Source organism: Entelurus aequoreus, linkage group LG02 (assembly GCF_033978785.1).
Source record: "Entelurus aequoreus isolate RoL-2023_Sb linkage group LG02, RoL_Eaeq_v1.1, whole genome shotgun sequence".
Taxonomy (NCBI): domain Eukaryota; kingdom Metazoa; phylum Chordata; class Actinopteri; order Syngnathiformes; family Syngnathidae; genus Entelurus; species Entelurus aequoreus.
The window spans coordinates 32,116,443-32,143,891 of NC_084732.1; the positions used below are offsets into that span (position 1 = coordinate 32,116,443).

At 40.2% G+C, this 27,449-nt stretch overlaps 1 protein-coding gene across 4 annotated transcripts in view; it reads right to left on the bottom strand.

The window, feature by feature from the left end:
* LOC133632656 (MAM domain-containing glycosylphosphatidylinositol anchor protein 1) overlaps positions 1-27,449 on the bottom strand; it is a 596,928-nt gene that overhangs the window by 131,665 nt on the left and 437,814 nt on the right. For all 4 annotated transcript variants that reach the window (XM_062025233.1, XM_062025218.1, XM_062025227.1 and 1 more), the window contains 4 exons: positions 18,986-19,315; positions 16,338-16,637; positions 8,244-8,510; positions 31-179 (listed from right to left, as the gene is read on the bottom strand). In XM_062025233.1, the coding sequence (XP_061881217.1) occupies positions 31-179; positions 8,244-8,510; positions 16,338-16,637; positions 18,986-19,315 (1,046 nt within the window). The remainder of the gene's footprint in view (positions 1-30; positions 180-8,243; positions 8,511-16,337; positions 16,638-18,985; positions 19,316-27,449) is intronic.

The window sequence follows — 27,449 nt, forward strand, 5'->3', positions numbered from 1 at the left end:
CAAAGTGCACGGGTGTAAGTTTTATGTCACCTTTCGGACGTTTATCCAGTAGCCGATGATTTGATCTGTAGCCTCGGGCTCTCTCTGCGTCCACTGCAGGTTGTAGGAGTAGTTGTTTCCCTTTAGAATCCTCACCGGGTTGGGTGTGTCGAAGTAGAATTCGGCGTTGTAAGGTGTTGCTGTGAAAATGAGAGAGAGAATTAAAAAAAAAAAAAAAATCTTATTCATTATATTGGGTTCCAGGGCCTGGCGAAATTGGGGCCTAAAGAGAATTTTATCTTGACAATTGTTTTTACATACTACTTAAGTTTGAGTTTAAGTTTATTTGGAACGTGCATGCATACAACATTATACATCACAATTTCCAGTTTCTCTATTCAACATGTTTGAAAAGGAGTAGGAAGAAGCAGCGCTTATTTAATCCGACCCCTTTTCCTTTACATAGCAGTTGCTAAAACTTTTGTTGACTTCCTGTTCTCAATTTATTCACAATATACTCCATAAATATTTAAATAAATAATAATTGGTGAAGTAAGTTATATTTCATATGGTGAGATGAGTAATATTATCTTGAAAATGAATGGATGGATGAGATACATTCAGAATGTTTATCTTGGTTGTTCTTCTTTGTACTTTGTAAACACTAAGTTTGAAGAGGTTCTTGAAGTGGATCATATTAGTACATTGTTTGATTTCTTTGCTTAATCCATTCCATAATTTAATTCCACATATTGATATACTGAAGGTATTAGGTGTTGTACGTGCGTACAAATGTTTTAAATTACATTTTTCTCCAATATTATATTTCTCCTCTTTTGTTGAGAAGAATTGTTGTATATTCTTGGGTAGCAGGTTATAGTTTACTTTGTGCATAATTTTAGCTGTTTGCAAATTCACTATGTTGTGGAATTTCAGTATTTTTGTAAATTCACGTAAAACAATGTTTGTTTTTCAAAACACACTAGAATTTAATGTTATGCATGTTCTGTACCAATTCATGGGAAAATACTGTTAAAAATGTTTTATTAAACAAAACATCCTGACACTTTACTAAGCCCAGCAGTAACAATGCACGCCACATGGGACAGTGGGAATGTCTGGGGAAATATGCCATGATGTTATTATCAGTGACGGAGCAAGAAGGGGCTAGGAATATGTTTGCGGTAAAATGTTACATTTTACATGCGCTTAGTCATGCAAAACGGGGCCACTCACGGATAGTGGGGCCCTAAATACACCGCATGACCTGCGCATAGGGAAGGGCTGCCCCAGGCTAAATTGGGGGCCAAAGCAAAGATTTATTTCGAGCCCACTTCCATTACAAAATGTTTTCAAAACGATGTATACACTTTTGAATCAAAATTAATGTTGCGTTTGGATCGCACGGTTTCGTTAGTCGTTTCTCCAAGATGCAGCAGGACATCAAGAAGCATCGTCCAGGTATGATGCTGATTTGGTAACGATCGGGTCGCATGCTTATGCGGAGGTCGTTCTCCCAGAATGCAGACGGACAACTCCGGACGAAGCGTGCAGGTAGGAAATTATTTATTAGATGAAATCATACAGGAACAAACAAAGGTGTGCCAATAGCACGGGAGGCAAGGCTTAAGGAGGCTAGTGCGGGAGCTAGCATACAAAGAGGAATCAAACTATAGAACAATACTTAGCGTACGGGTTTGCATGGAAGCAGGTAGAAAATGTTGTTAGCTGTTGCGTGATGCAAACAAGGAAACCAGACTGAGTGACGGGAAAAGGCAGGACTAAATAGCTCTCTGATTAGCGCTTGGAAACAGGTGAGCGTCCCGGACACTAATCAGAAACAGGTGAAAACAATAAATAACCATGGCAACCAAGGAGACACAAAACAGGGGTGCTGAAACAGAACTAAGCCAACAGGAGACAAAACGTGAACAAACTATGATCCGGGCAACGGATCATAACAGATTTATTCTCAAAGCAAAGGGTGAAAATCAAACCAGCGTACCGCTGGGAAACGTACACAAAGCTCGAGGCTAGCTTTAGCTTAGCGAAAAATAACAGAAAATATTTAGCATGGGGAGTCAAAAAACACAAAAACTAGAGAGTAGAGAGAAAAAACAAACCAACCGTTTGCGTGTAGCGAAACAAGACTGCCAGGCCGAGTGAAGACGCAAGGCAGAAACAAATAGCTCTCCAATTAGGGATCAGGAGCAGGTGAGCGTCTAGACCAGGTTGTGGTTAAGAAGGTGGATTTTTGTTCCTTATATTTACCAGAAACGAAGTGATCCGAACACACGACCCGGGACTTTGGGGGACTCCAGTGAGAACCGTCCTCCTTTTCCCGGTGTAAAGCTGCGAGCCATTTGTCTCGTCTCTGTGGGCTTTTATCACGCTTTGGCAGAACAAAATACGACCTTTGTTTTCCCTGTTTCCAGTTGTGGTTAGCACAACCAAAAACAACACCGTTTTTCGGCATTTTGGAGGCAGAATGACGGGTTTAATCAGCGTAGGTCGACAGGTTAAAGACTAATGGCAACGGTTTGTTTTCAACGCCAGTCTGGTTGCTATGGCTCGAAGAACCCGTATGTAGCTCAGTTGCCCGGATGTCAGCCCTCACCTATATGTACATATCGCTAGCCTAAATAGCATGTTAACATCGATTAGCTTGCAGTCATGCAGTGACCAAATATGTCTGATTAGCACTCCACACAAATCAATAACATCAACAAAACTCACCTTTGTGCACTCACGCACAACGTTAAAAGTGTGGTGGACAAAATTAGACAGAAAAAGTGGCAAAAAACACGTCCTAGAAAGTCGGAGAAAGTTATACATGTAAACAAACTATACGGTGAGTTCAAGGACCGCCAAAATAAGTAGGACAAAACGGCGCTCGCCAAATACTTGAATCAGTGAAGCATGTTTAAAGGCCTACTGAAACCCACTACTACCGACCACGCAGTCTGATAGTTTATATATCAATGATGAAATCTTAACATTATAACACATGCCAATACGGCCGGGTTAACTTATAAAGTGACATTTTAAATTTGCCGCTAAACTTCCGGTTCGAAACGCCTCTGCGGATGACGTATGCGCGTGACGTAGCCCGGCGAACACGGGTATGCCTTCCACATTGAAGCCGATACGAAAACGCTCTGTTTTCATTTCATAATTCCACAGTATTCTGGACATCTGTGTTCGTGAATCTGTTTCAATCATGTTCATTGCATTATGGAGAAGGAAGCCAAGCAAGCAAAGAAGAAAGTTGTCGGTGCGAAATGGACGTATTTTTCGAACGTAGTCAGCCACAACAGTACACAGCCGGCGCTTCTTTGTTTACATTCCCGAAAGATGCAGTCAAGATGGAAGAACTCGGATAACAGAGACTCTAACCAGGAGGACTTTTGATTTGGATACACAGACGCCTGTAGAGAACTGGGACAACACAGACTCTTACCGGGATTACTTTGATTTGGATGACAAAGACGCAGACGTGCTACTGTGAGTATGCAGCTTTGGCTTTTTTTTGCGTATGTACGTAACTTTTTTAAAATATATAAGCTTTATGAACCTTGGGTTAGGTGAACGGTCTTTTGGGCTGAGTGATTGTGTGTGTTGATCATGTGTTTGAATTGTATTGGCGTGTTCTATGGAGCTAGGAGCTAGCAGAGGAGCTAGGAGCTAGCATAACACGTACCGTACCGTAAGTGCGCGTCACGTACGTAACTTTTTAAAAATATATAAGCTTTATGAACCTTGGGTTAGGTGAACGGTCTTTTGGGCTGAGTGATTGTGTGTGTTGATCAGGTGTTTGAATTGTATTGGCGTGTTCTATGGAGCTAGGAGCTAGCAGAGGAGCTAGGAGCTAGCATAACAAACACGCAGGTGTTATTATGCAGGATTAATTTGTGGCATATTAAATATAAGCCTGGTTGTGTTGTGGCTAATAGAGTATATATATGTCTTGTGTTTATTTACTGTTGTAGTCATTCCCAGCTGAATATCAGGTACCGTGAGTATGCAGCCTTGGCTGCTAAACATTCGATAACTTGACCGTATGTGCGCGTCACGTACGTAACTTTTTAAAAATATATAAGCTTTATGAACCTTGGGTTAGGTAAACGGTCTTTTGGGCTGAGTGATTGTGTGTGTTGATCAGGTGTTTGAATTGTATTGGCGTGTTCTATGGAGCTAGGAGCTAGCAGAGGAGCTAGGAGCTAGCATAACAAACACGCAGGTGTTTTTATGCAGGATTAATTTGTGGCATATTAAATATAAGCCTGGTTGTGTTGTGGCTAATAGAGTATATATATGTCTTGTGTTTATTTACTGTTGTAGTCATTCCCAGCTGAATATCAGGTCACCCCCGGCTCTCACAGCATCTTCCCTATCTGAATAGCTTCAACTCCCCACTAGTCCTTCACTTGCACTTTACTCATCCACAAATCTTTCATCCTCGCTCAAATTAATGGGGAAATTGTCGCTTTCTCGGTCCGAATCTCTCTCACTTCATGCGGCCATCATTGTAAACAATAGGGAACTTTGCGTATATGTTCAACTGACTACGTCACGCTACTTCCGGTAGGTGCAAGCCTTTTTTTATCAGATACCAAAAGTTGCAATCTTTATCGTCGTTGTTCTATACTAAATCCTTTCAGCAAAAATATGGCAATATCGCGAAATGATCAAGTATGACACATAGAATAGATCTGCTATCCCCGTTTAAATAAAAAAAATTCATTTCAGTAGGCCTTTAATATAAACAGTGCGATTTATAACAATTAGGGAGGTTTGTGTCATGTTTGTCCTCCTACAGAAACCATACTAAAACAAAAAAAAAGTTTTTTTTCCCCTCATCTTTTTCCATTCTTCATACATTTTTGAAAAATCTCCAGAGAGCCACTATAGGACGGCGCTAAAGAGCCACATGCGGCTCTAGAGCCCCGGGTTGCCAACCACCGGTCTAGATCATGAATCAATGTTTTGTACCAAAATTAATGCATGGGAAAAAAATGTTCAATCATTTACTTTTTAAAGCAAAATTTAACATAACAAATCCATATGGTAGCACATGCACCTGGCACAACCCCAACCGAGATCCAGTCCCAGCACATTAAATTACCGGTCCAACACTGTGCGCCACAAAAGACAACACAACAGAGAAATCTGCCATCATATTCTTATCAATGACCGAGCAGGAATTGGATGTAGGAATATGTTTGCGGTAAAATTTCATCTAAAGCGCCCTGTCATTCATTCATTTATATTTACATGCACTGAAAACGGGACCCCCACAGATCTTTGGGCCTAACACACAGCGCGTGTCAGGCACCTTGACATCCCTCAACCCTCAAGTTTTCTTTAGGAAAAAAATCTGTATTTTTCCCCATTTTCACCAACTTCCTTCAGTTCCTTTATTTTAACTTTCATTAAAAAATAATCCGTAGCAGCACAGCTTCCAGTCCGCTTGACAACACTTGATAGACACAGGTGAGATACATCCTATAGCCTGTAAAGTCAGGCATTGTAAATAAATGTATTAAAGTAAAATAACATGGGTGTATCCAAATAAGCCAATCAGTTTCCCTTATTTTACAATTTTTTTAGGGAAATGTCTCTTATTTTTGAATAAAATATTACAATACAATAGGGACAACATCTGACTGGCTTGTTGAAAGACACATTTTCTGACATAGGCATCCATTTCATCCTGTTTTCTCTTCTTTTGTATGTTCTTAAACATATCTTAAATTAATACTTACAATATAATAAGATACAATCGATGCAGGTCATGGCGATATTAGCAAATCCTTTTCAACCTATATGCAATTGAATAGACTGCAAAGACAATATATTTAACTTTTGAACTGAAAAACTTTTGTTATTTTTTGCAAATATTAGCTCATTTGGAATTTGATGCCTGCAACATGTTTCAAAAAAGCTTGCACAAGTGGCAAAAAAGACTGAAAAAGTTGAGGCATGCTCATCAAACACTTATTTGGAACATCCCACAGGTAAACAGGCTAATTGGGAACAGGTGGGTGCCATGATTGGGTAAAAAAGCAGCTTCCATGAAATGCTCAGTCATTCACAAACAAGGATGGGGCGAGGGTCACCACTTTGTGGACAAATGCGTGAGCAAATTGTCGAACAGTTTAAGAACAACATTTCTCAACGAGCTATTGCAAGGAATTTAGGGATTTCACCATATACGGTCCGTACTATCATCAAAAGGTTCAGAGAATCTGGAGAAATCACTGCACGTAGGCGATGATATTACGGACCTTCCAACCCCCAGGCGGTACTGCATCAAGAAGTGACATCAATGTAAAGGATGTCACCACATGGGTGTTTAGGAAAACCACTGTCAGTAACTACAGTTTGTTGCTACATCTGTAAGTGCTCTATGCAAAGCGAAAGCCATTTATCAACAACACCCAGAAATGCTGACAGCTTCGCGGGGCCCGAGCTCATCTAAAATGGACTGATGCAAAGTCGAAAGTGTTCTGTGGTCTGACGAATCCACATTTCATATTGTTTTTGTAAACTGTGGATGTCGTGTCCTCCGGACCAAAGAGGAAAAGAACCCTCCGGATTGTTATAGGCGCAAAGTTGAAAAGCCAGCATCTGTGATGGTATGGGGGTGTTTTAGTGCCCAGGGCATGTGTAACTTACACATCTGTGAATCCCCTGCTTATTTCAGCAAGACAATGCCAAGCCACGTGTTACAACAGCGTGGCTTCATAGTAAAAGAGTGCGGGTACTAGACTGGCCTGCCTGTAGTCCAGACCTGTCTCCCATTGAAAATGTGTGGCGCAGTATGAAGCCTAAAATACGACAACGGAGATCCCGGACTGTTGAACAACTCAAGCTGTACATCAAGCAAGAATGGGAAAGAATTCCACCTGAAAAGCTTAAAACATTGGTCTCTTCAGTTCCCAAAGATTTACTGAGTGTTGTTAAAAGGAAAGGCCATGTAACACAGTGGTAAAAATGCCACTGTGCCAACTTATTTGCAATGTGTTGTTGCCATTAAATTCTAAGTTGATAATTATTTGCAAAAAAAAAAAGTTTCTCAGTTGGAACATTAAATATCTTGTCTTTGCAGTCTATTCAATTGAATATAAGTTGAAAAGGATTTGCAAATAATTCTATTCTGTTTTTATTTACGAATTACACAACGTGCCAACTTCACTGGTTTTGGGGCTTGTATACATGCTGTAAGTATGTACGTAATGTAGTAATAGTCACACTTATGATGACATGTAATATTTACAGTATTCTGTTTTTTTTAGCCAATACCAACATTTTTTTAGTTGGCGCATTTCACATAACGCTACCGTTGCATTTTAAATTGGAACATAAACAGTGACTTACAATGTCCTGCAATGTCAGTGTCTTTCAGCACTAGACTTGTGCTCTCCTTGAGCTGCTAAATTCAGAATAATCCTCACTCGAACTCAAATAAAAAATGTTTCCTGGCGAAGTTGCAATGGTCTTATGCCGTGTTCCATTTGTTGAGAGCCATATAGAATCAAGTTGGTAGCGTTTCAAACTTGACCAACTTCCCGGCTTGGTTCCACAATCTTCTACTTTACAGGTGAAATGCATGATTTATATCCATCCATCCATCCATTTTCTACCGCTTATTCCCAATGGGGTAGCGGGGGGCGCTGGAGCCTATCTCAGCTGCATCTGGGTGGAAGGCGGGGTACACCCTGGACAAGTCGCCACCTCATCGCAGTGCATGATTTATAATGTAGCAATAAATTTTCCTGCAGCAGCAACAATAGCAGGTCAAGCGGCTACTTCTTTATTTTATTGCGGGTCGGAACAAATGTTATTAGCTTCTCAAACCCGCTCGTAGCTAGTGGCTGGCCACTCGCTAGTGGTCAGAAGAGCAGTGTGAGCAAGGCGGTGGGGTCACAACGCCAGAAAAGTAGTTCCTCTGAGATAGCTCTTACAATCACAATGTGGCTATAGCTTGGTTAATATGCAGGTTGGCGTTTTTTTGATGTTTTTTAGAGCGCTTTATAAGCAGAATAGTTGACTCCAATATACTTGCATTGTTAGCCGCCTCGTACTAGCAGTTTTTCACTATTTAGAATGCACAGAAAAGGGAAAATGTGAGTTTTTGTATCACATAAGGATTGTGGGGGAAAAAAACGTACAGTTTCCCTTTAAAAATGTGATGAATTAATGAATACTATTCTACTATTGACTATGACTACACTGACCACCAAATCTTCATAATCACTTACCAGAAACATTAAATCTGCACGTGGATGTACCCGCACTATTGCTGACTCGGCACTCATAAGATCCGTTGCTGGTGGGCTCCAGCTTGAACTTCAGCTCGGGGGTCTCCTTCAGGTCCGGCATAGGCATACGAATTAAGTCACCATTGCGGAACCAGCGAATGTCCGTAATACGAGGGGGATTGGAGCGCAGCGCCGTACACCTGAGTGTCACCATCTGATAGTTCCTTGCACGGGTATCCTGATATACTGGATCCAGAATGGGAGGATCTGTGAAGACAACAGGGCCGTATGTTTCAGTTTGCTTGTCCAGTTATCCAGATGCATTATATTCGCAATCCAATGTGGCTGCACACATTGATGACAGTGAATATCATCTCATCAATTGGTTTTCTTCTACATGTTTTCCACCAAGTACTCCCTTGTTTATTTACTACATAACATGTGCGTTAATACAGGGTGTCAATGTTTTTCCACCACAACAATGCAGATGACCCTCAGATCTACGTGTCACTGATGCCCGGTGAATGTCGGCCTTTGTCGCTGCATTGAACAGATCACTGTGTGGATGCAAAACAATTTCTTCAGCTAAACTCAGACAAAACTGAAGTAAATGTCTGTGGCCCACAGGAAGCAAACATAAAATGCAGTGTTTCCCACACATTCATTTATTTGTGACGGCCCGCCACGAAAGAATTACGTCCGCCACAAATTAAAAAAATAAAAATAAAAATAAAAACTTTTTTTTTTTTTGTCCTGTCCAGCTTCTCAGGCAAATCATATAGTTGATGTCGATGCCCATATAGGCTGTTCAGATGTACTTTACAAAAGATAAGTGTAGGATACTTCTCTTGTTGCCTTATATGTATTTGACCACTACTGTTTTCTGTTTATTTGTTACTGACTGTGGCAGGACACCTCTGCCTCTGTTTCACTTTATGTTGCTGGTAAATAATATGGTTGTAGTAGTAGGCTAAAGTTAAATTATTTAGCATGCACTAATTAAAGGGGCAGAGCTTTAAGAGACATTTTAGCTTTTATATTTTATAAGATATATTTTTTGTAAGAACCACAATTAATAAATATATTTCAGAGAATAACTTATTGTTCAAATCTGTATATAAATATGTACATAAAGTGTTGTAATTATATTGTAAAATGGATGGATGGATGATGGATGGATGGATGGATGGACGTTTAAAACAAAACTGTTATTATTCATTAGTAAGTATACATTTTTTGAGCCTTTTTAGAGAAAATCATATCATTGTAGTAAATTATGCAAATTCCTCTATGATGTCATGGTGACCACGCGCATAGCCACGCCCCCACCGCCACAGGTATCTTGGCAGTTTATGGGAAACACTGAAATGTTATTAGTCACCTTGAGACCCTCTCCCTGAAACATAATAATCAGGTTAGAAATCTAGGGTTAGTAAAGGGCTGAGACTTGAACTTTAACAGCCACATTGAGTCAGTAACATCAGCAGCTCTTTACCACCTGAAAACATTGCCAAAATCAGTGGAATAATGTCTAAATCAGATTTAGAAAGTCTAATCCATGCCTTTGTCTCCAGCAGGTTAGACCACTGTAATTAACTTGTCACTGGGCTCTCTAAACGAGCTGTAAAGCAGCTGCATTACATCCAAAATGTTGCTGCTCGAGTCCTGACTAGAACCAGGAAATACGACCATATTAGTCCAGGGCTCAGGTCACTGCACTGACTTCCTGTTGCGCAGATCATTTACTTTAAAGCAGCTCTCCTTGTGTACAAGTATTTCTTTACATGTTAGAATCATCTCAAGCTCTGAGAACTTCAAGGAGTGGTCTCCTGCTGGTGCCCAGAGTCAGGACCAAACATGGTGAGACTGCGTTTCAGTTTGATGTCCTAAAATCTGGAATAGTATTCCTAAAGATGTGAGACAGGCCTCAATGTTTGCAATGTTCAATTCCAGGCTAAAATGTTTTTTTATTTCATTGTACATATGACAACTGAAAGTATTTTATTTACACTCTTTGATTCATTTGAATTTAAATTAGGATTACATTTTTTTAGACTTTTATTTTCGCCGTCTAGTAATTTTCTGTAAAGAACTTTGAATTCCCTTGTGTACAAATTGTGCTCTATAAATAAAGCTATACTGTAACAACAATCATGGTGAGTCCAAAGAAATCATTCTCCTCACATAATATTATTACCACCAGTGATCCTGTATTTTCAGATAGCACAATACCATTCCCGCTGTTCAACTATGCTAACCAGCCGTAATTAACCTGCCGGCAGCTTTGCGTGCTGCTGCGGTTAATGACTGACTAGCTGCTGTTGCCCCGGGGTTAGCGAAGACACAACGCAGGCAAATTAGTCTGCCGCAAATCACCAGGCAGCTAGTTCATCCCCAGCTAATCATGTGGATAATAGACACACTGCTAATGGCGGTATTGCCTTACACACGGTGATGAGATTGTGTGTTCGGGCCCAGAGGTGAGGCAGCGAGACTACAGTACATTATGAGTCGCGTTTATCAGATTCAGATGTAATTATAGTCTAATCTATGTCATTTAGAAGGACTGGGACGGGGAAAACAATGGGGTAAGGGGCTCCAAAGTCTGAAGAAACAAGTAAAAACTATCATGGTTACTTATGGTAGATGAGAGGGAAGTTTATAATGAGGACCTATTAGAACCACCATGCAGATACAACATACTGAGGTGAGGGATGGCTGATCGGTGAAGGGTCGTCTTGTAATCCTGTGGACTGATTAGTGTACGGTCACATACCCTGCTGCTGTTTATAGGCACATACATGCATACTGATGCCTGTTTGACTTTGGCAACATGTGGCAAGGGCACAGTGAGCAAGTTAACTGTGAAGGTTACAACATGAAAACACTTGTGTGGCACATTTGTGCATGCATGTACAACATTGTACACAAAGGCAGTGTGGGGGAATCAACTCTACTCTATCTGACGGTAGCAAGGAGACGCCTCACATTTTTATATCCGTGTATCTTCTCAAGGGTCAATACGATAAAAAAACCAAACGGGATATGCCTTAGAGTAGTCAGTGTACAGCTTGTGTAGATTTACTATTCACTGAAAATGAGCCAACACACGGCCATTGTTTGAGTACCAAGGTAAGCTTGGTTAACAAGTGCAAAAGTGGTGCACACCACCGTATTTAATTGAGGTTTGTGCTTGTATACTGGCTGTCACCGTGGAGACACGCCTTTCCATCCACACATGGTCCAACTTGTGGTGTTTCATCATGTTGTTGACATGCATCACACAAATTTAGTATTAAATGCCTATTTTGAAGCGTGACCTAGACGAGAGAACCTACTTTTAGCACACTGAAGTTGTTACGTTGTTGTGATAGTGCGTCTGGATTTATCCAGTTGCAAGAAAATGCATATTGTAAGACTTTTTTTTTTAATATAAAAGATATATTAGAATAAGCGATATATCACCTTTAAAAAATTAATCAATTGAATTTGTTTTAATCAGCCGCTTAAAAGGGGTCCTATTATGCACAGACAACTTTTTGTTACCTGTTGGTACCTGTTTTTATGTTTTTGGGATCCTCATAAGTCCCGAAAATTTGCAATCAATCCATGGCACGGCGGAGATATTTATAAAATAATCTTGCCTTCTTTCAAACTTGTTCAAAACAAGACGTTTTAGATGTGATGCCAGCGGATTTCTCCATATAGGGTAGAGGTTTGCCCAAGGAGCTTTGCGTGAGTCCGCCATTGTAGTTCGAAGTTGTAGTCACTCTATCATTTTGTTGGATTGTGATTGTGAATTATAGGCAACATTTAAAAAAAAGTGCAATTCCCCTTTAAATATCCTCCTTTTAGGTCAATGTGCCCACTGTCTTAGAGGCCCACAGACACACTGCGATGGGTAGAAGACTAGGGATGATACTCGAAACCGGTTTTCCCGGTTGTTCGATAAGAAAAGAACCGAGTCCTCGGACTCGAATCCCTTTTTGAGAACCGGTACCCGTTATCGAGACCACTATAGTAAAGAAAAAGAGTTGGTTCTTTATTCGAATCCCTGGAATCCCGTCCCGACCAGAAATGCTCCGTGTGACATCACAAGAAATGATGTCACGTAGCTCAGTCATTAGGCGCAGATAGCGAAAGCAGGAAAACAATGGACCGGAAAAAGCGCTCCAAGGTGTAATAAAGTTCAAAACACAAGGTATAATCCAATGAATAACTTTACTGAGAGATTTGAGCAGGGTACAAACACATGACGAACACTTTTACGACCAACCGGAAACATAGCAACCAGGCTAGCAACGCACCTCCTTTACGGCAGCTGTCGCAACGTTCTTAAAGCAACCGCAGCACATACATATATATACAACACATCTCCCTTTTTGAACTTTTGTTTTTCTTTCCTTGTAAACAAAACAAAATCACACTGTATGTGTGTTGTCTGTCTAATTATAAATAATGCAGACGAGGCTTTGGCTGAGTTCTTGACGTTTAATTTCACAGCGTGCTCATAACCTCATTCTTAGCTGCCGGGTGGCAACATGCAACAACACTTTTCGGGGCTACCGCGCATGCTCGTCACTCCCGTTGCATGCTGGGTAGTGTAGTTGTTATTTTCCCTAGCTCATAACATCACATCAGGGCGGTATAGCTCGGTTGGTAGAGTGGCCGTGCCAGCAAATTGAGGGTTGCAGGTTCGATCCCCGCTTCCGCCATCCTAGTCACTTCCGTTGTGTCCTTGGGCAAGACACTTTACCCACCTGCTCCCAGTGCCACCTACACTGGTTTAAATGTAACTTAGATATTGGGTTTCACTATGTAAAGCGCTTTGAGTCACTGGAGAAAAAGCACTATATAAATATAATTCACTTCACTTCACTTTCCCCCTATAAAGAAAGATTTTAACTCAATAAAGTGTATTTCTTTTTTTAGCTTTAACTTTTCATTTTTTAGCATTGTAACCACATTTGCAAACAACTTTTCTCTTCATAGAATTTTCTTTCAATAAAGAAATAAAGTGCAAAAATGTCAAAGCATCATAACAAACAGTTATGTCAAATAGCAGCAGAAGTGCACTTTTTGGAGAGCTGTATTATTTTCAGTTTTGTGCCCAAGGGACTGATTTTATTCAACACTATATTATTATTTATACACCTACAGTGATCACAGAGACAGGTTGTTTTTGTGTTACTGTATATATATGTTTTTCTGAAAAATCCCACTTAATATACTTTGGGTAACAACAGTCAATATTTATTTATTTTATTTTGTTTTTTTAGGGGGGGTAACAGTCAATATTTATTTATTTATTAGATTTTATTTTTTTCTTATATAATAAAAGTGAGCTTTTGTTAAACCAAATATTGTGTGGTTTTTTTCCATATACAACAACCTATCTGGACTCGATAAGAGAATCGATAAGGAATCGGTTCGATAAGAGGATTCGATAATAGGCTCGAACTCGATAATTTCTTATCAAACATCATCCCTATAGAAGACCAACATCCCTCTTGTTGAATGCAAAACATACAGTATTCCACTACTGACCAGGCCTAACATTTCAATCAATCAATCAATCAATGTTTATTTATATAACCCTAAATCACAAGTGTCTCAAAGGGCTGCACAAGCCACAACAACATCCTCTGTACAGATTTAAAGTAAACAAAGTCAAGAAAACTCAATTTAGAGACGGTGGCCGTGTGTGGATGTGGAGGGGGAATGGTAGAGGAAGACAAACGACGGGAAAACGCAGCGTGAAAGTGAGCAAAGTCGATGAGTGACTATGAGGGAGAAGATGTGGCGAAGAAATGACCAGACAGAGAGCGGGAGGGAGAGAGGGAGGTTCTCCCTCTGTTAGCTGATTGATGATGATGAGAATGGCAATGAGGAAGAACAGCCAACTGGGGTTGGAAATAAGAAAAATAGCACACAGAAAATAGAGTATGGGGCAAGTGTGTTAGGACTCTGCATAGCTACTTAATTGTGTAAACCAAAAAAAAAAAGAATGATGCCTTCTCTTCACATCGATGAACACCGCTAAATAGACAACCTATTAAAAAAAGCAGTATAATGAGGCACAAATTAAGGACGTAAAAAAAAAGGAAAACAGATCTGTTTTCCAACACGTTTCAGGGCTGTTGCCGTAGTGCTATCCTTTCTCGCCACTTGCTGTGATTTCTATCGCTATAACCTGACAATAACACTTTTTTTTCCCTTTTCCTTAGCACCTTGCCATCCATCTCCCCTCCCTAATGCCACTTTCCTATTGCAGGCTCGCTCTTAAACCTGTTTTTGGTCCTCACACTCTTGTTGGTGTGTCCGTCTCATCTCTATGTTTCTTTCTGCAGCCAGAGTGGGGTGGCCACCTGGTCCATTAATCAGACTTGGCCAGTGTGGACAGCAGAGCTCACACAGTGTTGCCCTTCCGCCCCGCTTGCATTAGCAAGCCCTGTAAATCCTAGTAGAGGCAAAGGAGCACAATGGAAGCCGGTAATTTAAACCGTTTCATTTTGCCCCGGGTACATCGTATGTACAGTACATCTCTGCCTGTGTGTGTGTGCACTTTTAAAGGCCTACTGAAAGCCACTACTACCGACCACGCAGTCTGATAGTTTATATATCAATGATGAAATCTTAACATGGCAACACATACCAATACGGCCGGGTTAACTTATAAAGTGCAATTTTAAATTTCCCGCCACACTTCCGGTTGAAAACGTTTTTTTATGCTGACATATGCGCGTGACGTCAAGGGTTGGTACGGAAGTATACGGACCCATTGAATCCTATACAAAAAACTCTGTTTTCATCTCAAAATTCCACAGTATTCTGGACATCTGTGTTGGTGAATCTTTTGCAATTTGTTTAATGAACAATGGAGACTGCAAATAAGAAAGTTGTAGGTGGGATCGGTGTATTAGCGGCGGACTACAGCAACACAGCCAGGAGGACTGAGAGATGGATAGCAGACGCGCTAGCCGCCAAACTCACCTTAACTTCCTCCGTCTCCGGGCCGCCAACCGCATCTGTGATCGGGTGAAGTCCTTCGTCGCACCGTCGATCGCTGGAACGCAGGTGAGCACGGGTGTTGATGAGCAGATGAGGGCTGGCTGGCGTAGGTGGAGAGCTAATGTTTTTAGCATAGCTCTGTGAGGTCCGGTTGCTAAGTTAGCTTCAATGGCATCGTTAGCAACAGCATTGTTAACCTTCGCCAGGCTGGAAAGCATTAACCGTGTAGTTACATGTCCATGGTTTAATAGTATTGTTGATTTTCTATCTATCCTTCCAGTCAGGGGTTTATTTCTTTTGTTTCTATATGCAACTGCATATAGAAAGCACGATGCTACCACGTTAGCTCGTAGCTAAAGTGTTTCGCCGATGTATTGTCGTGGAGATAAAAGTCACTGTGAATGTCCATTTCGCGTTCTGGACTCTCATTTTCAAGAGGATATAGTATCCGAGGTGGTTTAAAATACAAATCTGTGATCCACAATAGAAAAAGGAGAGAGTGTGGAATCCAATGAGCCAGCTTGTACCTAAGTTACAGTCAGAGCAAAAAAAGATATGTCTTGCACTGCATTCTAGTCCTTCACTCTAACGTTCCTCATCCACAAATCTTTCATCCTCGCTCAAATTAATGGGGTAATCGTCGCTTTCTCGGTCCGAATCTCTCTCGCTCCATTGTAAACAATGGGGAATTGTGAGAAGTCCTTCCTCCGGTGACGTCACGCTACTTCCGGTACAGGCAAGGCTTTTTTTATCAGCGAGCAAAAGTTGCAACTTTATCGTCGATGTTCTCGACTAAATCCTTTCAGCAAAAATATGGCAATATCGCGAAATGATCAAGTATGACACATAGAATGGATCTGCTATCCCCGTTTAAATAAGAAAATCTAATTTCAGTAGGCCCACATCTGCGGTCCTCTCCAAGGTTTCTCATTGTCATCCCACTGGGTTGAGTTTTTCCTTGCCCTGATGTGGGATCTGAACCGAGGATGTCGTTGTGTGCTTGAGCAGCCCTTTGAGACACTTGTGATTTAGGGCTATATGAATAAACATTGATTTATTGATAGTATGATGATCAACACTCACACTGCACGTTGAGTTGAACCTGCGCCTCTCGCCTCTTGATGTTCAGACCGTTGTAAGGAGCAGTCTGGCAGCGGTAAGCTCCCATCATGTCCCGGCTTACATTCCTCAGCCTCAGGCGTCCGTCGGGCGTCTCCACCACCGACTTCCCTGTTGGCATCAGCAGGTCCTTTTCCATGCGAGACCAGAGGATCGGCGGACGTGGTTTGCCGTCGACCACTAAGCACACCAGTTCTGCATTGCCGCCTTCTCGAGCATTGACCACCTGACCTCCCGGAGGGACCGCCAGCATCGGTGGGGAGACTGGGGGAGAGAAGGCAAAAGACCAATAACATGATGCAGAACCCATGGCGGTCTAAAACTTTTGCACATATGGCGAGGACAATGGGAAGGATATGTCAGAAGACACAGACAGTCACATAAAAATCACAGATGGTGGCGGACGATTAAACTTAAAAACTGAGACAGATGGCGAGTAAAAAGGTACGCAAGAAACTGACGTTAACAAGGCAGATTTTATTGACCAATCACACTGTTTTAATTCAACATGGGAACCATGAACACATTGGCTGCTCAGCGCTAACATTGTGGTTAATTACACATAGAGCGGATTACACTCATTAAAGTACATACTTGTTGCCACTGAATAGTGTAAGAAAATGATAGATAGATAGATAGATAGATAGATAGATAGATAGATAGATAGATAGATAGATAGATAGATAGATAGATAGATAGATAGATAGATAGATAGATAGATAGATAGATAGATAGATAGATAGATAGACAGCTAGATTAACGCTTCAGCGTTTTTGACTTTTGTGTAATTTTTTCACTTTTGATAAGTTTTATCCATTTTACTAACTCAATACAGGTCCCAAAAACACAACAGGCTAGTGTGGAAAGAAAGAGGGAGTTCTCTGTAGAGTAAAACAAAAAATAATAATATTTGCAAGGAGGAGATTGATGGCGCCTGCAAGTATGGAAGAATCGATGGAGCAGGCTTTGTACGACAGCAAGTTTTAATTGTGTTGAGAGCGTACTTTTCTGGAAAAAAATGCCAAAGCAGACTTATTTCACCGTGGAGAGAAGAGTTATCTCTCGTTCAGCAGCGCCTCCTTTAAGGCACACACACAGCCCTTCCCCCCGCCCCCTGTTCCCCCTCTGTCTGCTCATTTCTCGTCAACTCCTCCCTCGCCGATACTACTTTTACTTTTTGAATTGTTTAATATTGTTAAAACCGTTTGTGAGTGCACCATGCTGCCGTCCTGGCTTGTTTTTGGCTTGTTGATATGGAGAAAGTTGATCCATCACCCCCTTGTAATATTTGTTTGATATAAAGTACTGTTGGAACCCATTATTCATATTTACATTGTTTCTTATGGAGAAATTGTTTTGACTATACAAACGTTCTGATTTACGAACCCTGTTCAAGAACCAATTGGTTGGTAAATTGTTATGTTATGTTGTATCACGTGGCTTGGCATTGTCTTGTTGAAACAAGCAGGGGCATCCATGATAACGTTGCTTGGATGGCAACATATTTTGCTCCAAAACCTGTATGTACCTTTCAGCATTAATGGTGCCTTCACATATGTGTGAGTTACCCATGCCTTGGGCACTAATACACCCCCATAACATCACAGATGCTGGTTTTTGAACTTTGCGCCTATAACAATCCAGATGGTTCTTTTCCTCTTTGGTCCGGAGTACACATTGTCCACGGTTTCCAAAAACAATTTGACATGTGGACTCGTCAGACCACAGAACACTTTTAAACTTTGCATCAGTCCATCTTAGATGAGCTTGGGCCCAGCGAAGCCGGCGGCGTTTCTGGGTGTTGTTGATAAATGGCGTTCGCTTTCGTTTTAACTTGCACCTACAGATGTAGCGACAAACTGTAGTTACTGACAGTGGTTTTCTGAAGTGTTCAAGAACCAATTAAGTTCTTAACTTCTCAGCGTATGTACTGCTGAGAAGGTGATTGGCTGCAAGCTCCCATCCCTCCAGGACCTGTTCTCCTCCAGGACCAGGAGGCGTGTGGGTCGGATCACAGCTGACTCTTCTCACCCTGGACACAAACTATTCTCCCCTCCCCCCTCAGGCAGGAGACTACGGTCCATTCAGACCCACATCTCCCGCCACCTGAACAGTTTTTTCCCCTCGGCCATCAGACACATGAACAATAACAAGATCTGATAGCTCAGTTACAGCTCTTTTTATTACCTATTCTGTGTTATGTGTTTTATGTTGCACCATTGCACCAAGAAAAATTCCTATTTTGTGAACCCGTTCTCAAACAATGGCAATAAAAACTATTCTGATTCTGATTCTGATTCTGAAATTGTGGTTTCGCTGTATACATATTAGGGTTGTCAAATGTACTGTGTATGGCCAAGTTTTTGTTTCACTCCATGTATATATTGCTACTGCTACTGCAACTAGTACTATGACTACTACTAGTAAAAATAATTATAGTAATCATTAGTGTATATGTATTAGTATAATACTGTATAGAACTGTAACAAGTATTGTTTCACATATTGAAGACTTAAGTTTTTAGTATGACTTCAGCAGAGAGTTTGAAAGTCATGCAAATGTGTGACACACTGATGGACGTATCAAACAGAAAGCAAAAATAAAGACCTCACCACTGTTCTGGGAAATGTTGACATCCACTCGGAGCTCTGGCACGCTGCTGCCAGGGAAGTTAGCCACGCAGCTGTAGGTGGCCAAGTCTCTGAATTTCATGTCCACGATCTCCAAGCTGCTGGTGCCTGGCGCCATGTCGGGGTCACTGCGTAGCAAGATCAGGCTGTCCGAGTTGAAGACCAGGGCGCCGTTCTTGTACCAGGTGTAGTTGACCTTGTCCTGAGGGGTGGCGTCCACGTGGCAGGACAGCTTGAGGTCACGACCCATTTGGATGGTCTCGCTGTCTTTGTTGGAGTCCGGGGTGATTTGGAAGGTCAGGTTGCTCATGGCTGTGTGATGTCAACAAGAGAAGTGAGCCAAAGAATGCGAGTTGGTTAAGTCTTGAACATATGCAGAAAATAAGTTGAATACATTGTTCAGTGCTACTTTACGTAGTGTGTGGAATTTCTAAAAAGGAAACATAGAAAGCTCTGTATGATAATAGAGAATATTTTAAAATAAATGCATATCTAATATCAAGTAAGGTCAAAATTAATACATTTGTTTAATTTAATTAAACATACCATTTTAGGTGTGGAAGGCAGGGATTGATACACATTTATATGTAAGATTATTAATAAATATTTTCAATATGAATATATTTAAACTTTTTAGGTAATCGGACAAGGGCTATAAAATGTGATGTATTGTTACAAGTTTTAAAATAGAAAATACAATAAAGTAAAAAATAAAATAAAATAAAATAAAATTAATATATATATATATATATATATATATATATATATATATATATATATATATATATATATATATATATATATATATATATATATATATATATATATATATATATATATATATATATATATATATATATATCATGTAATGTATTATTTTTTTCATACAAATACTCATAATACTTGGTGTGGGTCAGGGGATTAAAATATAAATGTACATTTAGGAATAGTAAAACACAAATAATATACAGTCCTCACCATCATATATTCAATATTAATAAGATTATATATACATATATATATATAAATATATATACATATATATATATATATATATATATATATATATATATTTACATGGTAATATATATAATATATGGTAATAACACATAAATAAGTTATTTTTAAAAACGTTTTAATCCAAACATGAAATATTTAAAACATATATTTAAATCACTAAAAAACAGTAATAAAACCATACATTTATTATGAACATAAAACCCAATTCAGTTCAGCATAGTACCTTGAATAGGACCTTATGAGTTTAGGTGTTATATGATAATACATTACAAAATAATAATTCATTAAAATAATACAATTATTTAAAAAAACACCCCTATCAATCAATAATGTTATTCTGTTGGTGTGGCTCAGGGATTTGATAAGAATGCATAAGTCATACAAAAAAGGGAAAGGTTTTAGGGGAAGGATAAGAATGTGAGATAAAAGCTTTAAGGCATAAGGATGATGCAAACTGACTCAAAGCGACAAAGGGGAAAAAATATGAAAGAAGACGGAGTGAGAGAAGAAGAAAAAAAGGGAAAATGTGTGACATAAAAGGGAGCCTCGTACTGAATAAAAGCAAGAGAGAGGAATAAAATCAAGGACAAAGAGTAACTCTCGCAGTGTCACATTTAATTTTCACTTTCAAAAGCTGCACTTCCCCCCCAAAATATTTCTGCGCAGAATACAAAACAGCTCCGTTTCCAAGCCCTGAAGGAAGAGAAAGGCAGTGAGCAGTTTAGACTAGCTGGATTTCAACATCGGGTGGAGTCATGTCATGATGCGCTGACCATATGTTTAACGCTAACATGCACTGCTAACAGGGGAGACAATGCTGAGTCTAATTTGCATGAATGCTGCGAATGTGAGTGTACACTAATTCATACTGTACTTTCTGCCTGCACGCACGCACACACACACACACACACACACACACACACACACACACCTAATGTGTCTCATTTGCTGCCTTGTCACCTGTGCCGGTGCGGCGATGCGTTCAGGCCCATTAGGTTTACAGGAAAAAGCTATTCTGCATGCATTGTCTACATCGTTAGAAACAGGCCAGACTCTGGCTAATTGCTTCTACTCCGCTCTCACTAATTGGAGTGAATAAAGATGATTAAAGCTGCAGGGGAGAAGCGATGGAAGGTATCAGCGACGGGTGAATTTGAAAAAGATATTTAACCCTTCTATTGTGACATGATTTGCGTCACTTCCCTTTAATGAGGGCTCAGCTGCTTGTGAGAACGATACATGCTGTAGTTATCTGATGCTGCAGCGAGCCAATGAGAGAGGCCTATACTGCTAGACCTTTTCTAATCGTCAACCCAGATTCATTATCACAGTTGTGACAAAGGCAGGAGCCACCTGTCACTTCACTTGTCCTATTGTGGGAAAGTAGGGTTGTCCAACGGTTGAAATATTTAATTGCAATGAATCACATTTTGTCCATAATTAAGCCATAATTGATCATTATCAATCGCAAATAAACGTTCTTCTATCTTTAATAAGTGTACCTAATTAAAATGGTCACCCAACTTGGGACTGTATATGTCACGGCTCGGGCGAATGCCAATTCGCACTCATCTGTGCACTCTGTTGATTACGCCTCCAAGAGCGCACCTGCGCGCGTCACTCCCACTGCAGCCGGCAGGTGCAGTCAGTCTGCAATCTGCGCACCTCTCAGTGATTATCTTCCTGGGTTTCTTAAGCAAGGGCAGACCTGCGTTCCGGTCCAGAACGTAACCATCCGTTCGTGTACCGTAAGCCGACTAATCCTGCTCTATGCTAACTCTTGCTCTCTGTGTTTTCTCTCCCGTCGTGTTTGATTTGGTCCCGTGTCTTCCTTGTCCCCCCCAGTAGTCTGCCTTCGTTCCCGTGTCGACGAGCTGTGTGTCTCGTCAGTTCTTGTTTCTCTGCTTCCCGGACTGCGTCCTCGATCCTCGATCCCCGCTTGGACAGGGACCTTCTTCGCCCACGCTATAGCCCCCGACTTCCTGCCGGCTCACGGACCTCCGAGCTCTGCCTTGTCCCTCCTGATCTTCCGCCTCTGATTCAACACTCACGGTAACACTCAACAGGTAATTCCTACACAAAGTCACACACCATAAACTCTCTTGGATTTTGTCACACTCCATACCCTTGTTTAGAATGTATTCATATATATATATATATATATATATATATATATATATATATATATATATATATATATATATATATATATATACTGTATATAATAAATCAGTGTTAAATACTACACCCCCTTGTGGTCTGTGCCGTCTACACTCCCCCCCTCTGTAAACATAACAGTATAATTGGTTTGATTTATGCAAATGTTTGTTTACTAACATTAGGCTTTTTAACAGCTCAACACAAGATGGTCACAAACACTCTTTTACAGACATTTTCCACCCGGGGTCTAATTTGGTTCTGTGGTTATTAAATATATATACAGGGGTACATCAACTTAAGTATTTTTGAGATAATAGCTGTCTCTCGGTTAATTGTTAGAAATGTTGTATGTGGAACACATTCACCATTAATTAGTTGCTTATTAACATGCAAATTAGTAACATATTGGCTCTTATTTAGTCATTATTAAATACTTATTAATGCCTTATTCTGCATGGCCTTATTATACAACCAGTAAGCCATTAACTAAGAGTTTTCCCTCAATAACCTCAGAATTATTGCTTATTTGTAACCTTAACCCTAACCATTATATGTTCCCCTAGTGTCCAAATAACTCTAAATTAAGTCTTTGTTACTTTAATAAGCAACTAATTAATGTTAAGTTAAATAAGTGTTACCAAAATTTGATTTACAAGCATCCCCGTTATTAGTTGGTGTAGCAAATGTCATAGTGGACCTTGTAAGATCCGCCGTCTTACTTACTAGCATTGACCCCATAGCGAGAGATCGGCATAACTTTGTGAGTATGAAGAACGGTCCTGAGAGGATGTGGATGATATTCATTGATTTAAAGCAGGGGTGTCAAACTAGTTTTAGCTCAGGGGCCGCATGGAGGAAAATCTATTCCTACGTGGGCCCGACGGGTAAAATCATGGCATAATTACTTTAAAATACAACTACGACAACTTCAGATTGCTTTCTTTGTTTTACTTTGGCCCAAAATAAAACAAGGACATTCTGAAAATGTAAACATCACAAATAATCCTCTTGACAAAACACTTCAAGTTAGTAAAAAATTCTGAGGAAAAAAACTGGTGCAGTTTCAAAAACACCATTAAGAGCACAATGAAATTAGACTTAATGTCAGTGTATCTACAAACCAATTACATTTCAAGTCACAGCCCATCTAGGATGGAACAAAAACAAAATGAAACATAAATAAAAATGATTCAATGTATCAATTACCTCATTTGTCATTTCCATTGTTGACTTCTAAATTTGCACGGAAGAAAATCATTTTCACAGAACTATATCAAAGTGCAGTGTCTCATGCAACATTTTAAGTGGGGTCACTAATTGTTTATTTTATTCCTCTTTGTTTTACATTGGGTGGAGGGGGAGTAGTCACAGCCCTGTTTTACTTGCTTGGTATACTTGCTTGCCCCAATAGAAACTATTTGCTTGCCTAACAGAATTGCTATTGTGACATCCAATGGACACTTTTAGAATAGCAGTTTCTTTCATTTAAAAATGAAGCTCAATTTTACACTTAGCAAACTCATCTCGCGGGTCGGATTAAACCGTATCAGGCCCGCGGGCCGCATGTTGGACTTCCCTGATTTAAAAAAATACATATTTCACAAAATGACAGAGCGTGTGGCCGACTTTGAGCATAGCACTGCTAATCTGCTCTATACTGAAGCAGAATGAGTCATCAGAATCAGAATCAGAAGTATTTAATTGATCCCCGAGGGGAAATTAAGATCACCGATTCTGTTCATAACTTTTATGGACAGAATTTCTAGGCGCAGTCAAGGCGTTTAGGGGATCTGGTTTGGTGGCTGCAGGATTAGGTCTCTGCTTTTTGCAGATGATGTGGTCCTGATGGCTTCATCTGGCCAGGATCTTCAGCTCTCACTGGACCGGTTCGCAGCTGAGTGTGAAGCGACTGGGATGAGAATCAACACCTCCAAGTCCGAGTCCATGGTTCTCGCCTGGAAAAGGGTGGAGTGCCATCTCCGAGTGGGGAGGAGACCCTGCCCCAAGTGGAGGAGTACAAGTACCTCGGAGTCTTGTTCACGAGTGAGGGAAGAGTGGATCGTGAGATCAACAGGCGGATCGGTGCGGCGTCTTCAGTAATGCGAATGCTGTATCGATCCGTTGTGGTGAAGAAGGAGCTGAGCCGAAAGGCCAAGCTCTCAATTTTCCGGTCGATCTACGTTCCCATCCTCACCTGTGGTCATGAGCTTTGGGTTATGACCAAAAGGACAAGATCACGGGTACAAGCGGCTGAAATGAGTTTCCTCCGCCGGGTGGTGGGTCTCTCCCTTAGAGATACGGTGAGAAGGTCTGTCATCCCGGGGGAGCTCAAAGTAAAGCCCCTGCTCCTCCACATCGAGAGGCGCCAGATGAGGTGGTTCGGGCATCTGGTCATACCGGGCACATCCGACCATGGGGAAGAAGGCCATGGGGAAGACCCAGGACACGTTGGGAAGACTATGTCTCCCGGCTGGCCTGGGAACGCCTCGGGATCCCCCGGGAGGAGCTGGACGAAGTGACTGGGGAGAAGGAAGCCTGGGCTTCCCTGCTTAGGCTGCTGCCCCCACAACCAGACCTCGGATAAGTGTAAAAAGATGGATTGATGGATGGACTTTTATTAGGTTTTCCTCTCTTACTGCCACTAATTCCCACTCTGTCACATCACTTGTTTCTCTGTCAATCTGGGTTGTGGCTTAGTTGCACATTAGTCATTTGCGTGAGTGTGTTTGGTGTGTTTGTAGCATCAGACAGACATGTGTAACAGTGTTTTTTAGGGGATGTTCGCAACTTGCTCAAAGTTATATTTTTCAAACAAAAAAATATAACAAAAACACTAGCTTATGTTAACATTAGTGGTTCAACAGAAAATTTGCTTTGTAATTTTCTATATTTTTGACAATTATTAATTATATTGAATACACATTTCTCTTTGGTCTGAGAAATGTGTCTGCCGTTCTTGTCACAAATCGTTTAAATTAGCTGACCACAGACAAAGCTCAGTTTGCAAACAACAAATGTTTAGCATTGCTGAAAACATGTCAGTACTAGGATCTATGTTTCGTAAAGAAAATACAAAAAAACTATTTAAAGCCCTGTCCAACTATTTACTGATGTCCGTCATGTTTAACAAAGGGAGAGAAGGCACACCTGCCAACATTTGCATTTTAATATATGGGGAATTAAGAAAAAAATATGGGTTTTAATTTTCATTGTAAATTGCTATTAAATCACTAACAGACAAAAAAATTAAATAAAAGACATCTCATGTCCCTTATTTCATAAGAAGGCAACATAATCACCACACTGATGGGGAGTTAGTCAGGCATGGAAATACTTTAAAGACATGCAATTTGTTATTCTAAACCTATTGTGTGTGTTTATTTCCGTACCTGACAGGTTCGGCTACAACTGTTGCCTTCCTCAGAGGTTGTCACGTGATATATTGCATCATTTTTTGAAGACCTCATGAACCTCTTTGGATTACTTTAAAGACGGTAAATTACATAGAGATGTTTACAAGTTTTGTTTCATTTTAAATCATAATTATTGAAATGAAATGTCGGTCTCTCAGTTGAGCTGCAAGTATATAGGTGACATATATTGTGGTGTAATATTGGCGTGATGAAGTATATGCTTCAAATTTGTGAGAAAAGAGTAAAAAAAATGTGTGTACAGAACACATTCATGTTTTTATGCCATCAATCCATTTTCTACCGCTTGTAATTTGAGTATGGATTGGTGATTATATACATTGAAAATATCCTGCTGTGATTTCATCATAACAACAATAATAATGATAATTTTGTGAATACTGTTCGCCAGGGTGCCCTTTTTTCTGGCTTGAGCACTTGACCCCTAAAATGTCTGTGCAAGTATATGGCACAAAATAAATATATGGCACAAAATACATCGCACATGGTGGTGACATAGTCTTGGTTATCAATACACACAGAGCCAAAGAAAGATGTAAGTGCGAGCACTACGATAAAGAAGGTGAGAAACACTATTCCCCTAAAATGTTTTAAAAAAAAAGTGGTCAAATATGTTCTTTTGTGTTTACATGTTATTGCGTTAGAATGTGTCAACTTTTGTTCAGAATCCGCTACCTTTGTGTCAATTGACACAACTTTCTTCTCATTCAACATGGTAGCATCACAGTGCATTAAACAGTGTTGAAGTCAAGCGTCAATTGACTTTAATGGGGGAGCATAGGGTGGGTTGTTCCACTGCAGCCAAACTAGACAATCATTGGATAAATGTTCGGCTTTGTCCCGCCCATCGGACGCTCTGCATCTCTGGAAGTGTTTGGAAAGTGGGCTTGGCCTCCGCTGGCCTGGATGCTGAACCTCTGCATGATGATTGGATGATCTGTCTAAGGTTGAATCCCTTTTTGATTGTCAGCCAAATGAGCAAATCAGCAAATGAAAAAGCACTTTTCATGTTTAACTCCATTGTTACGAGTAAATCTTGAGGATTTTTCAATCCTTTTGTGACTTTCTTTACTAAAAACGACTGACGGCAAATCTCCCGTCTTGTTTTTGGTGTTATTGCAGAGTGTATTCATGTTTGGAGTCTCTGACGCACCCTGCAGTTACTTCTCCAAAACATTGACAGGCAGTCACACTACATACTTAGGGTATAATTTACGTATAAATAATCACATTTTAGGACGAAAATGAGCTTCCCCTCGTTGAAAGACCAGCAGCTGCCAATGTATTGAATTGAGGAAATAATTTACAGGATATTTTATTCATCCATCACATTTGTCATTTGTTTTAAAAAAAAAAAAGCTGCATGTAAAACTATTATTAGTTTGTGTTTATATGTGTGTGTGTGATTCAAAGTACCAGTTTAATGAAAAACAAGTTGCCTCTATATTGAAGCAAAATACTTTCAAAGCTTGCGAATAAATAGATATTATCAAAATAGTATCAATCTCACAGAGATTCCCGAGCCATTTTGAGAGTTTTTAGCAAGCCAGTAAGCCAGTGATCCATGACTTAGCATTAAGAACCACAGATCCTTTCCCCATCAACAACAATGTTAATCATGCATACTTTTTGAGAGCATAAACAATTACTTTGGGAAAAATAATGATCCATAATCTTATATTTTTGAGCCTGAACACAAAGAGGATGAGCAATATGTTTTAGAAGCCGAGTGCTAACGGATGCAGCTTTATTGAAACATTATAACATTATACAAATTATAACATCACTGCCTCATTGCTAAGTGCTAAACATACAAACTAAACATGATACACCAT